Below are 16,057 nucleotides of genomic sequence, written 5' to 3' on the forward strand. Positions count from 1 at the left end.
AGGCTCTAAAGGGGGCACAGGCCTTATCTGAGAAGATGGTTGACAAGGCAGAGTCTCCAGTGTGAGTAGAAAAGAGATCTTCAGGGCATTGTCAGGGACATGGTGGAGCCTCCCAAGTTTTTGGGGAGGCTGCAGAGGAGGTAACTGTTGAAGTGTTGGAATGTATATAAGGATGTCCTCCAGGTCAGACAGCGTAGGACAGCTTCTAGCAAATCCACCATACAGAGTCTTCCTGTTAGTTCATGTGTCAGAACTGCTTCTGGTACACTGTGAGCATCCATGTTCAAATTCTGCTTGAGGTGATGTGTGCAGGAACCACGCACAGGGAGTCTAGCCATTAAATAGGGGGAAATGCACTAATTTGTTGTGTCTTCCAACTAATGGCCAGACACTCAGAACAGACAAAGCCGACGCCAGGATCAGACAGAATACTTTCAAGAGCGCTAGAAGACAAAGGGTAGTTTCTACTGGCGACTCTGCAGAACACCATCTAGAAGAGTTTCTAAGCCAAAGGAGGATGGAGGTATGGGAGAGCAAGGGGGTGTCAGAAGGGAGAAATGCTTAAAAGGAGTGAGCATGGGTTTTGTGTGGGGAAAGAATGGTGGTGTCCTTTGTTACTAGTGTACATTCTCATGTGTTATAGGCCTCCCTGAGCTTGGAGAAGAACAGGAGGGCAGTGCTGAAGAAGATGCAAACAAACCCTTAATCAGCAACGATGAGGATGAGGATGATCAAAATTACTCTATTCAAGCACCTGATACTCGCAACCAGCCCAAGGCCATTGGCTTTTTCCAAGCTTGTTGTCTACCAGGTGTTGTACTGGTAAGGACTCAGCATTGTTGTTTGTGATGAAGATTTACAGATTTAAAAATTTTATTAAAGCTAATGTTAAATAGGTTGGGAAAAGTGTCCACAGCTGGATATAGTGCTTAGATCAGGGGTTGGCAACCTTTCAGAAGTGATGTGCCGAGTCTTCATTTATTCACTCTAATTTAAAGTTTCGCGTGCCAGTAATACATTTTAACATTTTTGAAGGTCTCTTTCTATAAGTCTATATTATATAACCAAACTATTGTTGTATGTAAAGTAAATAAGGTTTTTAAAATGTTTAAGAAGCTTCATTTAAAATAAATTAAAATGCAGAGCCCCTCGGACCGGTGGCCAGGACCCGGGCAGGGTGAGTGCCACTGAAAATCAGCTCGCGTGCCGCCTTCGGCGCATGAGCCATAGGTTGCCTACCCCTGGCTTCGATTATCCACAAATATAAAGTTAGTTTTTTAAAAGTCATAAGATCCATAGAGTGCACAATCAGCAATAACCCAAATTTAGGTGAATAGATTTAACAATACAGTTTATATATTAGACTCCAGATACTCGGATACATCACTCATAAAAAGTTGTACAGAGATTTGGTTGTGGAAAGCGAAATATATCAGTGAGTGGCGATTGTCCTCAGTAATTGAGAATTAGGTTGGCTGTCCATTTAGAAAAACAATCCATGAGGAAAGTGTTTTACTTTCCTGACTGCGCTTCTCATCGGCGGTCCAGCTCATTCCTCCTGGTATTGCCGATGTCCAGTGAAGAATACAGATCACACAGTCATCACTCCAAGAGCTAGAACCATGCTGATAAGGATCCTGAAGGATGCCATCCGCTGCTAATACGTGGAAAACCTGAAATGGAAGCCAGACCAGGGGAAGACATTCAAGGTGATATGCAAGTGGAACTCCAGCAACCACTTCCTCGCCAGGGGCAGCTTCACCCGTTTTGCCAACTGGCAGTTCATCTACAGTGCCCAGTTCAACTGCTTCCCGCTCAATGGAGCAGTCCGCCATGGGAATCGGTACAAGCGATGCAGGTAGTGCAGCTGTGCCAACGAGACGCTACCCCATGTCTTTTGTAGCTGCAAGCCCCATTTGAGAGCTTGGCAGCTGCGACACACAGCCATCCAAGATCTCCTGGCCAGAGCCATCCCACCACCTATGGGGAAGGTTGCCGTGAACTCTGCCATCCCCGGAACCGACAGCCAATGGTGAGCGGACATCGTCATCACCACCTAGGACCGAAAGATCTTCATCATCATCATGGTAGACGTCTAGTGCATTTCGAGAACAGGACCCTGGTCTTCCACGATGCCTGAGCTCAAAAGGTAGAGAAATACGGCCCTCTGGCTGAAACCTTGAGAACTAAGGGTTACCAGGTTCAGACACATGCACTGATTGTCAGAGCCTTGGGTGCATGGGACCCCACTAATAAGCGAGTGCTGCGAGAATGTGGAATCAGTCAACGCTATGCTCGGCTGATGTGGCAACTCATGGTGTCAGATGCCATCAGGTGGTTCAGGGACATCTATACAATACATCACTGGACACGCACAAACTGTGTTAAAAGAACATTGTTAAGGTTACAAAATCAAGCACTCAAAAGTTAGGAAATGCCAGGATTAAGGTCACCTATGCAATCAGAATTGACAGCCCCACAGGCAGATGGACAGATATGGAAGTGAGGGGGACACAGGATTAATTAGAATGTTGAGGCTAGGGGAGAAGCTGGGAACTCCACACCATCAGGCAACCAGCGAGAGGTCCTGCAGTGAGGGCCAAAATTACCTTACCTCATAACTTTGGGGAAACAAACATGCATGTGGGGTGGGGGGAGTACAAAAAATCAAGACAGAGCAAAAGCCCCACTAATCTTTTTTGGTCATGTGTTGATTTTGAGGGCTCTGAGTCATACATGTCAAACTTTTGGAGTTGGCAATACTGCCCTTGTGTGTATGCATTATGGTAATCTTTAATTACAGGATTGCACTTTTTCCCTACAGGACACCTGTGTTGTTCAGTGCACAGGATGGACAGTGCTCAATTAGTGAGCAGCTATTCAATATTTTGTGTTATCCTTGTTCAGTGTATGGCCCCCAGCCTTATTTGCTACACACTATTCAAACCCTGTTCTGAGTATAGAATTTTAAATCCCTCCTGGGCTTTCTGATGGCGCTCATCACTACAGTATCTGAATGCTTCACAAGTAGTAATTTATGTTCATAACAACCACTGGGAGCACAAGAGAGATGGGCTCCCTGCCCTGTTCTGGTGCTCAGCCCTAACCTGGAGCAGCTGGGAGCTGCAACTGTAAGGAATGTCTGGGTTTGGCTCTCTACTCCTGGGCTGTCACATGCACAATCCAGTCACACACAGGAGTTGTGAGGAGGTGCTGCATGTTCCATTGCTCTGTGGGGTTGGCATGTGTGTAGTCTGGTCAATGCTGGGACTTGCTGGGGGGCTGGAGCAGTGGCTTGAAAGGCAGGTATAAACATGGACTTTCCACCCCCACCCTCCAAAGGCTTATAACATGGCAGATATTCAGAGGAATAGCAAAAGGCCCATCCCTGATCTTGACACACATGCCCCCCTCTGTGAAGCGTCAACTTCCTGTTCCAAGTGTGGGGCACTAGAACTTTTCAAAGCAATAGTCAGAAATGTTTTTAACATAGGAAGGACAGTGTGAGAGTAGCCTTAAGCTGACTCACCACTCTGGGCACTTGATAAACATCCCCACATGGGACAAATTCGGGAGATAATTGGTTAAGGATTGAATGATTGATTAACCAGGTGGTTCGCACATGGGCTGAGGACAGCTAAAAGTCAGACAGGAAGAGCGGAAGGATAAGCTGGAAGGGCCAGAGAAGCCCAAGGTCTCTTCCCTCTTACCCTGTGCCTAGGGAGAATGTATGAACCATGAGCTGTGGGGAACTTTTTCTGGCTTATTTACAGTGTGACTATAGCCCTTCTCGTTGGACTTGTCACTAGCTGTGCGTGAGGACTGTTTGCAGACGGGAATCTAGGGTGAAGGAACCCTGCCTCGTGACAATGGGCAAAAGAACCTTGTTCTCAGAAATGGCTAAACAATTTTGGCTTAAACTTAAAGGCAAAACCCCACTAACCTGAGGAGCACACTGGCATGGAAAACTTCACTCCCAATGATAAAGTTTGGTAAAATTATAAACAACTGACAACAGGGTTTTATACTGAAACATGTTTGATAACCTTAATAACAGGCAATGCTGCCACCCCACTTATGCTTACAGTAGCACCTAACGGCCACAGTAAGAATAGGGCTGCCATTAGACAGGGTGCTGTACAGACACCTCAGTCACTGAGGAATTCCATGTATACAGCTTGGTGAAGTGATGACTAAGGGGAACATAACCACCTTGAGCTGTGTAAAGGCCATACAAGAAGAGGACTAATTTTTTTGGTGGGGCGGGGGAGGTTCTGGGAGAAATGGGCTAAAACGGTGAATGAAATGGAAGCTGAATATTAGAAAAAAGGTTCTGATGGTGGAATAACTCCCTGAAGAAGTAGTGGAAGTCCCCTCACTTGAGCCCTGTAAAATTAGGTTGGTCAGAGTGCTAACAAATACATTGGAGGAACAATCCTGCTTGGCCAGGGCAAAGGACTGGAAGATCAAATCGATCATCTGTTCTGTGTTGTTCCAGAATTGCTTCATTGTACTAATGGGGCCTTGTGAGCAGCTTGGATGTGAGACTGGGAAGTGAATGTGGATCCCTGAATACAAGCAAGGATAACTTCCAAGAGATAGATACACTTATAAAACAAATCAACTATATTCCTACTCTGGTTTTCTTCAGTTTTTCCCCTTCCCCAACTGAACAAGTGCAGTGGAACTGTCTTTACACTGACAGCCTTCCTCTCGGGTCTCTGAAGATGAAGAATGGCTAGTGTCTCAAGCAATCCAGTCGACCATTCTGAAGTGCTTTGTAATGATAAGCAGTGGGCTCAGTAAGGCCCAGTCCTGCTCTTCCTGAAGAACTTTTGTTGACTTCAGTGGGAATCCTGCCCATGAGACACATAGTGTCGGACACTATAAAGACAGGAGGCTTAAGGGGAGGCAAGCCTCCGTTCTTCTGCTTTCTAATCAAACGGCTGCTGAAGAAATCTGTGTGTTAGGAGGCATTTATTTTATATCATATGTCTTTGGCGCTAATCGCTGTATCATCTGTTTCTTACCATGTTAAAACAAGCCGATAATTACATATCCACAATCTATCCTCTTGGATACCTTAAAAAGCTACGGCACTTGGCACTCAGCGCTGGAACTCTGCAAACATGGCTCCCTTCTACTGCAAGAGTGATGGTCAGCCAAAGGCCTGACAAAATAAGCATACCTTATACCTGCCCTGACAGCTGCTGAACCGGGTCTTCGGGCTGCCTGAGGGGAGGTGTTTGCACTGAGAGCGCCCTCCTGCAAGCTAAGGCAAGTTCACTCCCCAGAACTATAGCAAGAGCACCACAAACAGTCTCAGCTGTAGGAAGACGTGATACTCTCAAGCATGCCTAAAGCTTGTGTCTTGAGCTCTGGGATACAAACATTTGGGTATTACAAGGAGTTCTTTGTAGGGTGCTTTGAGTATGTAGCAATATTCTGAATGGAACACAGTGATGCAGATAGACTATGGCAAGCACCACATTTTTTCTCAACATAGTGCGCAAATAATTAAGAGCCCCTGGCTTGCTTAGTGTCATGTGGTTAACTTCCTCTGATCTAGGAGATGAACTAATTGTTTTCTTCTTTAGAAGCTTGTGCTTCAAGTGAAGCTGCTGGAAGAAATGGTGTTTCAACCCATTGTGTCCGATGAAAAGAACACTAAAAATAGACATCCTGGTTGATTTTTCTCCTCCCCCAAATCTGTCCCTTTGATATTCAGCACTGGGCTTTCCTGACATTGCATTCTCCTGTGAAATGCAGAAGCACTTAACCATGGGAGCTTCAACTGTGGGCTTATTGGAAGGAGGAGGAATTGCTACTTGTGTTTTTCTAATGCTAACTGCTTGCTGGTGTTTTTGCTGTTTTTGTCTTAGTATTCCCTGGCCTATGCCTGCTTGAAACTAGTGAATTACTCCTTCTTCTTCTGGCTGCCGTTCTACCTCAGCGAAAACTTTGGATGGAAGGAGGCTGAAGCTGACCGGCTTTCAATTTGGTATGATGTGGGAGGAATTGTAGGTAGGTGCAGCAAGCAAACAACTTTTTTTTGGTTGCCCAGCTCTTAGGTTTCTTGCTCTTGAACATGAAGGAACTATATGGGCCCAGTTTACTGAATGTGCCCAGCATGCAAGGCCTGGTTACATACACTGCTGCTTTGGCTGCATTGTAAAACATAGGACATAGTGAGTACCTCTAGAGAGCTCACAGCCTGTTTAAAGGGGTACTACCCTATTTCTGTACACTTCAGCAATGAGAGTTTTTTGTCACTTGCTATGAACACGAGAGTATCCCACTCAATCAGATGTCCCTCAGGTTTCCTGCCCTACTTCCCACTGGCATCCCTGAGCGATAGGGTAGGTCTAGATTAGGGGTACCTTCTACCCTAGCAACTGTTCCCACGTTGCTGCAAACAAAGGGCTCGGTTCAGCACTGGAGTGAGCGGGCACAACTTCATTGTCTTCAATGGAGCCAAGTGTAGTTGTGCTTGTTTGCCAGTGGTAAAATCTGTACCTGTGCCTCCAGCCAGAACAAAGAGAGCCTCTCTTTATGGCTTGAGCTCTGTTCTCCCAGGTTCACTGTTCTTTGGCTGGGTAAGTAGTCCACTCTGTTTTCCTGCAAGACACTTCAGATCCGTTCTGGCTCTGCTTTGATTCTATGGCCTTGTTTATACTGGAATTATTTCCTAATGCTTTATCGGCAGTGCAGCTCCACTGGTAATTGCCATGATGGGCATGCTAGTGTAGACAAAGCTGCCAGCATTGTAACCCTTGTGGTGATAGATCTGCTCTGAGCAGAGTTAGACAACAGTGTTAAAAGTGTCACTGGGGTGCCTAGAATCGGTTGTGTGCTAGTGCTCCCACCAGCAGAGCAGAGCCATTAATAGGAACAGTAGGAAACTCTAGGAGACGGCCACAGTGTGTTACATTGCGCAGACCTGAACTGAGATTACAGGAAGGGTGTGTGGGGAAAGGAACAAACAGCAGAAGCGCTGACTGGCTATACGCATAGAGAGCGAGACATAGTAATCAATCCTCGCTACTGTGTCCTGAGTACCCTGATCTGATATTGCCTTGACTGTGTCTCAGGCGGCAGTGAGAGTTTTGTCCACAATAAAGGTGCCAGAGGTAAAGAGAAAAGAACAGAGTTCAGTAAGTGCAGCAGTGTATGTGTTCCATATGTTAATTGGAAGGGCACGATGAGCTTTCATTTTATTTTTGCAGGTGGGACAATCCAAGGCTTGATTTCCGATATGCTACAGAAGCGAGCTCCAGTGCTAGCGATCAGCTTGCTTCTGGCTATAGGGTCTCTCTTTGGATACAGTCGTGAGTATATTTTGCATTCCCATGGGCAAGGGGGGGACCTCTTGTGTCAGATGGATGGACACTTGCCAGTTTCTATGCCTTGAACCTGTTTCTGGTTCAGGATATTGCCCTTCAGAGTATATTTCTGGGCCAGTCACACTCTGCAATGTTGTATTGCCCCAGGAGATCATGGCATCTGGGAAGAAGTCTTTCTTCAGATTTTTGTTAAGGATGGGGAAAGATGTGGGTTGAGTGCTTGGGTTTCTTTGTGCCAGTGGGAAGCTGGCACTAGATGTGCTCCTTTGGCTGCATTTCTAGCATTGCCAACATGTCAAAATTACAACCCGTAAAGCAGTAATGCAAAGGTGCGAACATCTTGAAAGAGGAAAAGCCAATGGGTAGGGGTGAGGGGAGGGTAAAAAGTGAGAGAAGATCTAGGAAAGGATAAGTCAGAAGCTCTTAGACTTCAAACCATTTACAGAAGCACTCCAGCATCTGGCAACTAATGGGATTTGGAAACAGTCTGTTAGGACAACTAATTAAAGGACACATCTAGGCTCAACAAGACAGTGGACTTGGGAGCCATCATAAGGTTGAAGATCTCACATGTATGCTCTCTGGCTCCACCAAAGGAATCCTTTAATTGGGTGACCTTTGGCAGGTTACTTGACCACTCTTTGCCTCCATCTCCCCATCTAAAATGGGGGGTGATGAAGCTGATCTTTGTAAAGTGCTTTGAGATCTACAAATGAAAAGCTCTGTATAAGAGCTAGATATAATTATTTCTTATTTTATTAACACTCCTCTTTTCTGTCTACCCCCTGGCAGGTTCTCCAAACAGCAAACCCATCAACGCGTTCATCATGGCCATTACAGGTATGTCATATAAATGCCACTTTCACCCCAGTAGCCGTGTAGACAGAAAAACAATAACACTGCTGTAAAACCTTGTTAATATATTCAAGTGTGCTTCCTTCTCAGCTAAATGCCATGGCTGCAACAGGAGTGACCATGAAGGCCCAACTGTTTTTGTTTGTTTTTTTTAAAAAACACTGTTTTAAGAAGCTTTCACAAACAGAGGTGTGGAATAAGGAATTATGCTGCAGACTAGAATAGCTCAGATGGCAAGCGTCTCTTGCGTTCTTTATACTACAAGAAACTATAAGCTTCTTCTGCCACTAAAGGTGCATACTTGGGAGCTTCCTTGGAAGCACCCCGTGATGTGAACTCTTTATTAACCAGCACGAGTGAGGGTCCTTGGTTTCAAACACCCATATTTTAGGGGCTTCTGTGAATTTCCCCCAACTTCCTCCCTTAGACACACAGAGAAGCACATAACAACCACTGTGAGGGATAACTAAACCCTCTGGGACTGAAGCATTTTTCCCCTTACTGCAACCTGTTCCCTTAACTGAGACTTCCAGAACATCCCCAGCCCTTGACATTTGGGTGGCAGAAAATCCCTGCCGTGTGAAACTCTTGGGTTGTGCCAATGGCAGCCTCCTTGCAGTGCTGTCATTGGAAGATGGTCTTTTGGTGCTTTCAGGGTTTTTCATTGGAGGCCCATCTAACATGATCAGCTCTGCAATTTCCGCTGACCTGGGACGTCAAGAATTGGTCAGAGGGAACAGTGAGGCTCTGGCAACAGTCACTGGAATTGTGGACGGAACTGGGAGCATTGGAGCTGCGGTGGGCCAGGTGAGATTACGAGAGAAGAGCTGAGGAATTAGGGAATGTGCCTTTAAAATTCTACGTGGGAGTGACATGGGGTCTGGGAAAAAAGCTTCCAACCCCAGCTGAAACGTTTCCATTCATCCTTTTTTAACTTCCAGTGGAAACAGTGTTTTTTAACAAACAAAACTTCTCTGCAGAGTTTGTAATGCAAATATTGTGGCAACAAATTTTGAGAATGAAATGGGGTTTAGACACTTCCATAACTTGAGCCGTTGAGATACGGAAAACATTTACACTCCATAAATAGTGAAAAGAAAATTGGATTTTTGAATTATTTTCAGTTTTTAAATAAGGTGTTAGCAGCTCTGAAGAAATGTATTTATGAAATATTGTTTTTAAGATGAATGTCCCCTTTACATAGAACATAAGAATTTGTTATGTTAGACTAGTTTGGGTGTGATTCTCTTTATCTAGGGCAGACTTCACATCCTGTAAAACTAGTATCACTTGCTTTCATCTTCCACGCTGGGTGCTGTTATAGGATTTGACCACGAATTGTTACTGAAGCAGAAGCTGAGGGCATCAGCAATAGGAACATACTTGTTATGCAGAAACAAAATTCATGCACATGAAAGAACATAGTGCTGATTTTGGGGTTGGACAGGGCCTGTGATGTATCTGGCCCCATAATACTAGAGAGAGTGTAACATCATGAAATACCAAGATGTATGTTGGAGTGGAGTCCACACCCCCATTTCCCAAAGGAATTAGGATTCATAATTGGCACTTCTGGGAATATTCCTGTGAATATCAGCAGTGCTGATTGCAGGCAGAGAAGAACTTGTTAACTGCTGACTGAGATGTTTCTCCCCAGTAAATGAAATATTCGTTCTTTCTCTGAGAGATGCTTAGTTTTCCACATTTAACAGGCTGCTAACACCTTTCAAATCTTGTTTGGAAACAAATTTCCCAGTGTACCATGCTTCCTGCATCTTCCCCTTCCCACACATTTACCACTTCTTAAGGAGAGTATCATGAGAAGTGGGTCTCTCTTTCTGAAAAGTTCTGCCTGTCACTGCTTTGCTATCTGGACTTGCACTCAGATCAGTGTCACTCCAGGTGGGGGAATAAGCAGCAGAAGCACCAGGAACGCTTCCATAATGAAGATCCTGTGTTTTGTGCCCATGTGCTCAGTAACAGAGAGGTACAGAGGTGCTTTAATCAGAGTTGTATTCAAATACTGCATATAAAGGATAATTTCTGCCTTTACTTGAAGCTTGCAAAGCCCTGTTGAGCTCAGGATGTAAATCAGTGCAGAAGCTTGAGCATCTTATCTGCATAACAGGGTGTTGGAAAGGGTTAACTAGCTAATGCTTGTATAGCTGCTGAAAATGCATGTCCTTTTTAAGTTGTACATCTTCCTAGAGGGTTCAGCTTCTCTAAGGGTATTTACATTCACTTATGTAACTGTATGTTCTGTGCAATAAAATCCTTCGTTCACTCTAGTCAAATTGTCGCTCCTTGAAGCTGTAATTAGTTTTTCTCCTCACTGAACATTGTTACCTGTAAAGCTTCAGCTGGTATCTCTATTTCACCGATCTTGTATGGATTTATATAGAAGGATTAAGGCAGCAAGTCTCCCATTATGCCAGGGCAGGAGCCGCTAGATCTAAAAGAGAGAATTTGTGATTGGCTTTTTTTTTCTTTTTCTTTCTCTGTGATAAAAGTACACAAACTCAGGGAGATGCAAATGAAAGGGTGACACCAGAAAAACACCCCTCACAGATGTGCGTGTATTGATGATCCTAAATATCGTATTTTGTTTCTTTACAGTATCTAGTTTCTTTGATCCAGGACAATCTGGGATGGATGTGGGTTTTCTATTTCTTCATTCTTATGGTAAGAGGTCTTTTCTTCTTTAGCTTTTTCACCCATGTTGAGTCTGCAGCTGAAAAGAATTTCTGAACCCTAGAATAATAAACAAATAAATAATAGGACCTTTTTTGTGAGAGCTTTAATGACTTTCACACCTTAAACTGTTTCTACCACAGCCATTAATTATAATGCTACTTCCAGAGCTGGTATATGGCTGGGGCACAGCAGGAAGTGATCTAAATCAGCCATGGTAATATCAGTTCCTTCCACCAATCAAAAAATGGATTTTGAATTATTATTGCCAAATGAACAAGAATAGATTTTTAAAGCAGGTTTTCTAAGTGATAGAAAGGGAAGCACTTGACATTATCCCTTTTAAAAATTCTTGTATCTGGTGTGCAATATTCGTTTTAGTTGAATTTCACTCTAATTTCCAAGTTAGGATTCTGCCCCCTCCAACTCCCCTGTGTGCAAGTGCATTGTCACATGGCTTCCAGTGTTTCCAAGGAACTGATGTTACATAAGAACAGCCATACTGGGTCAGACCAAAGGTCCATCAAGTTCAGTATCCTGTCCTCTAACAGTGGCCAATGGCAGGTGCCCCAAAGGGAATGAACACACAGGTTATCATCAAGTGATCCATGCCCTGTCACCCCGTCACAGCTTCTGGCAAAGAAAGGCTAGGGACACCATTCCTGCCCATCCTGGCTAATAGGTCCATCAATGGCATCTTCCATGAATATATCTAGCTCCCTTTTGAACATTAAGTATCAGAGGGGGTAGCCGTGTTAGTCTGGATCTGTAAAAGCACTAAAGAGTCCTGTGGCACCTTGTAGACAAAGAGACGTATTGGAGCATGAGCTTTCGTGGGTGAATACCCACTTTGTCGGATGCATGCATCCGACGAAGTGGGTATTCACCCACAAAAGCTCATGCTCCAATACCTCTGTTTGTCTATAAGGTGCCACAGGACACTCTTGCTGCTTTTGAACCCTGTTATCATATTGGCCTTCACAACACCCTCTGGCAAGGAGTTCCAGAGGTTGACAGCGCATTGTATGAAAAAATATTTTCTTGTGTTTTTTGTTTTAAACCTGCTACCTATGAATTTCCATTGGTGGCCCCTTGTTCTTATATTATTGGAAGGAGGAAATAACACTTCCTTATTTACTTTCTCTGTACCGCTCATGATTTTATAGACCCCTATCATATCCCCCCTTAGTCGCCTCTTTTCCCAGTCTTATTAAACTTTCCTCATACGGAAGCCGTTCTATACCCCTAATCATTTTTGTTGCCCTTTTCTGAACCTTTTCCCGTTCCAATATATCTTTTTTGAGACGGGGTGACCACATCTGCATGCAGTTGAGCTGATAATTTGTGCAGACCTTTCTTTTGGGTTGGTGGGAGGGATGATCAGACATTGAGGGACCAAAATGAAAATGTTCTGTAGGGCTGGCCCAGTATGGTGGAAGCACAGTGCTTCTGTCTAGAAGATCAGAGTTCACACCCTGAGCTGCTCAGGTTGGTAGTGGCTGGGAGTCTTTCATAATCCACCTGCTTCTCCTTTAGGGCTAGGGCTGAGGTGTTGCCTTGCTTTGCTCTGTGATTCCTTTTTTGCACTGCTCTCTCTGGAGCCTATCAAAGCCATGGAGTAGAGGGAAGAGCCTTAGCTTATACAGAAACTTCCGTGAAAGTCTAAAGCCCACTTCTGTCCTTCTGATAGGCAAACTTTGACTTTCCTATTTCACTTCCAGCTTTCTGTGCTTACAAATGCCTCTAAAATGTGTTGGAGGGAAGATGCAGCGACATGTACATGTGTTAATTGTCCTTCATGTTGTTTCTTTCCACAGACAAGTTCAACAATCCTATTCATCTCACCGTTACTAGTGAGGGAAATTAGATTGCTCCTGCATGAGAGACACTTGTGTACGCAGACTGGGTGACTGCTGCTTCCCTTCAGAGGGACTGTCCAAGGAAAATCAACAACTGGGAGACAAATCAAAATTCTGGGAGGTTTGTTTTTCTTTTCTCCCCCTCCTGCCCTGCAAGTTTGGACTAATTCAGAATGTGCCACAAGGTTTTGCAGACCAGCCTTGGAGAACTTGCTGTTGGAATACCAAATACCCAAATGGATTGAGACCATCTGCAACATGGAGCTGCTGTTCCAAGATAGAGGGATTAATCAGTTTGGCTGTAGTCCCACCGGAGCCTTTCAAGTCAGCAAGTGCACTCTTTTTCCTCCTGGTTTGTGGTCCCATTGCTATAACCTTTACTGATTATTTCTGGATGTCCTGACAAGTGTCAGATCTTTAAAACTGAAGATGGGGAGTCAATCTTACAGCGAATGGTGAGACCTCATTATGCTGGGGAAACCGTACAGCCCACTTCGTGAATATTCTGAAGTTCTTTCTTGCTTTGGTTTAGAAGAATGAGCAAAAAGTTTCTTTGGAATCGGATGCATTTGTGCTGTCCAGGTGTCCTGAAAATACCTTTGCTAAATCTATACACAGATTAATCTCTACTATCCTTAGTTAATAACCCTCTCATATACAGATAATTTCTCCATCAGAAGCTAAGTCCATGCTTGATGTTGTTGTTGTTGTTGTTGCGAAACCCTGCGATTTCTGAATATTTAAGTAGCCAAATACTGTAGAATAGGAGGATAATCTTTTAACACTAATTTTCAAGGATTGCAGTAAACTTTATAGATCTAACAGCGGCCATTTATATGGCTTTGAGGATTGGGACTGGGATACAGATTCTTTTACCAGTTGGCTGTCAGATCAGTTGTGACCTGAAGTCGTTGTTCTCTGCATTTGATGGCTATTTGGGTGACACTTCTGAAAGAAGCTGGTGTCATCGGTCCTGTTCTCTGTGGACAGTTGACCATTTATCCTTCCTTAGCACAGCAGACCCAGGACTGAATGAAATGAGTCTGAATTATTTCTCTGCCTTTATATGTGATGCTTCTGGGTTAGGATTGAGGCTCATTAGTGAGGTAGTGTGATGAAACTGACACGGCATTGCCCAGGCTTTACTGACGTGATGGACAGACAGAAACCTTCAGGCTCCAGGGCTGTCAGTCTGATAACACATTTATTTTTCTTATAAAAGCCAGATACAAAGGCATATAATTCTAGTCTATGCTTAACACCATTGCATCTGAGCACCTTCCCATAGTGCATTAAGCAAGTTACTAACATCTGTCACATGGATGGAAAAATTCTTAGGTAACTGAGAATTTGGGGGGAAAAAAGGAATTTTTAAAATAGAAAATGGCCTTTTATAAACTTAGTGTACAGTGATTTTTTTTAAATGTCTGAATGTAAATGTTTAATCATGTGATTAATGTGGGAAATTGTTAGTGCCTTTATTGTATTGAATTGTTGCTCAGACATTGTTTGCTGATCCTGCAGTGCCAACTGTTTTCACAGCTTCACTTACTGGGAAAACATGGTTGCTCTATTTCTTCTATGGTTTCTGAAAGTCCTCCTCCTTTTTTGTCTCAGATGTTTTTCTGCTTTTAGATCTCTTCCTCTCTGCTTTTAGATAACCTTCAGACAGTCCAGTGGTTGGGGAGAAGGCATAGTTAATCATATAAGGGACCCATGTTCTTGTCTCTTCCCACTCTTATTCCAATTTTTGCCATTTTAATTTGGGGTGGTCCTGAGGAGATGCTGTTCGGGGACCTACCCTTGTGCCCTCAACTCATTGGGGCACTTAGCTTAGTATTCAGATCCCAAACCAGTCCTTAGTCCATTTCTAAATGGAAGTGGACTCCTTGAAATTCATATTGGAAATAGTTGGTGGCACTGTTTGCCCAGTTCTTGTGTCTGAGAATGGAGGTTTTGGATTCCAGGCTTTGGTTGACTGTCGAGGTGCCAAGTAAGTTCTGACGGAAATGAAGATTGCAGCCTTCAGAGCAAATCACTTCATGTCAAATTGGTTGCAGACTCCATCTGCACACTGAGCTGCAGAGCATATGCAACTGTTCAGAGGGTATTTTGGAGACAGCATATTTATTGCTAATACTTGATTGGCTGTGCATTCCACCCAAATCTTAATATATTTATTTTTGCACTAGACCTTTTGGCTGGTGTATTTCCTCAAGCAGCGGTGATGAGAAATGTTTTGATTCTGATAATGTCAAATCAATGTCATCTGAATAAATCATTATTTTTGGTGAACTCCTGTGGAATTCTTTTGTGTGTGCTTTATTCCACTCCACCACACCCTTCTGAAATCATTAAGTTCACCAAACAGAACTCTTCCTCCTTTTTTAAATAGTTCCCAGTTACAGGTGTAATAGTGTTGTTGCAGTTGTTTTCCTAGTAATTAGTTCTGAAGAGCTGGGCCTACACAGCCCTTGCCTGCTGTGTATGCCTGTTTCTCCTCGGTGTTCTCACTTCCTAACTCTTGCGACCTCTTACAACAAATCCCCATCCCAACCAGAAAGAGGCAACGTTGCTGTTCGTTAGTTTGGCGCACTTCCTGATCAATTTCATAAGAAGCTTTGTGAGACTCCCTGCCAGAGGCACTGAGAACAGTGTGATTAATGGCCTCTGAGAAACCACACATACCTGACTCAAATGTAGAAGTCATATGCTGCTCATTCAGTATTAAACACAACATGCTTGCTATCCTTGTTAGGTACCCTCTTTGCTCGTTTAACTCGCCCTGGCTCCTATCTTAGATGGACACAGTGGGGAGCTTTTTAATTGTGTTCTTGTTTCATAGCACTCTGTAAACTCAGATTGGGGTGAGAGGTTGGCTTTCTTGAGACACCCAGAGATCATGGTCATGTGCCTGGTCCCTCACTACCTACAAGAAAACTATTTAGCAGTAGTTTTTCTGAGAAGCAGTGATTTCTTGCCCTGCTTCCATGTTTCTGTGAATGACTAGAATCAGAATATCCTATCCTCTAGGTACTTGAAGAAAACTTTATTTCATTTTAATGGCTATTTGAACAAGATAATGCTAAACAACCTCAATCCCTCTATCCCCTCACCAAAAAAGCCCTCCCACCACTATGATCATGACCATGATGTCTGGAACCTATCATTTGAGCAAGGAGAGAGGCAGAAATATTGATTAATTTTCAGAGTTTAAAATTATAGAATAGCAAAATATCAGAAATGCTCCCCAGGTGTCTGGGTGTTACCCAGAATGTGACCGATCTAGGGGGTAATCAAGTTGGTGGG

At 43.8% G+C, this 16,057-nt stretch overlaps 1 protein-coding gene across 5 annotated transcripts in view; it reads left to right on the forward strand.

The window, feature by feature from the left end:
- The window catches only part of SLC37A3 (solute carrier family 37 member 3), a 38,751-nt gene extending 23,705 nt beyond the window's left edge, over positions 1-15,046 (forward strand). For all 5 annotated transcript variants that reach the window (XM_030544128.1, XM_030544154.1, XM_030544131.1 and 2 more), the window contains 7 exons: positions 644-822; positions 5,883-6,024; positions 7,227-7,328; positions 8,136-8,183; positions 8,854-9,005; positions 10,815-10,880; positions 12,707-15,046. In XM_030544128.1, coding sequence (XP_030399988.1) covers positions 644-822; positions 5,883-6,024; positions 7,227-7,328; positions 8,136-8,183; positions 8,854-9,005; positions 10,815-10,880; positions 12,707-12,799 — 782 coding nt within the window. In that variant the 3' untranslated portion in view covers positions 12,800-15,046. The remainder of the gene's footprint in view (positions 1-643; positions 823-5,882; positions 6,025-7,226; positions 7,329-8,135; positions 8,184-8,853; positions 9,006-10,814; positions 10,881-12,706) is intronic.
- Positions 15,047-16,057: the final 1,011 nt, after the last annotated feature.

This window comes from Gopherus evgoodei, chromosome 1 (genome assembly GCF_007399415.2).
Source record: "Gopherus evgoodei ecotype Sinaloan lineage chromosome 1, rGopEvg1_v1.p, whole genome shotgun sequence".
NCBI classification, from domain to species: Eukaryota; Metazoa; Chordata; order Testudines; family Testudinidae; genus Gopherus; species Gopherus evgoodei.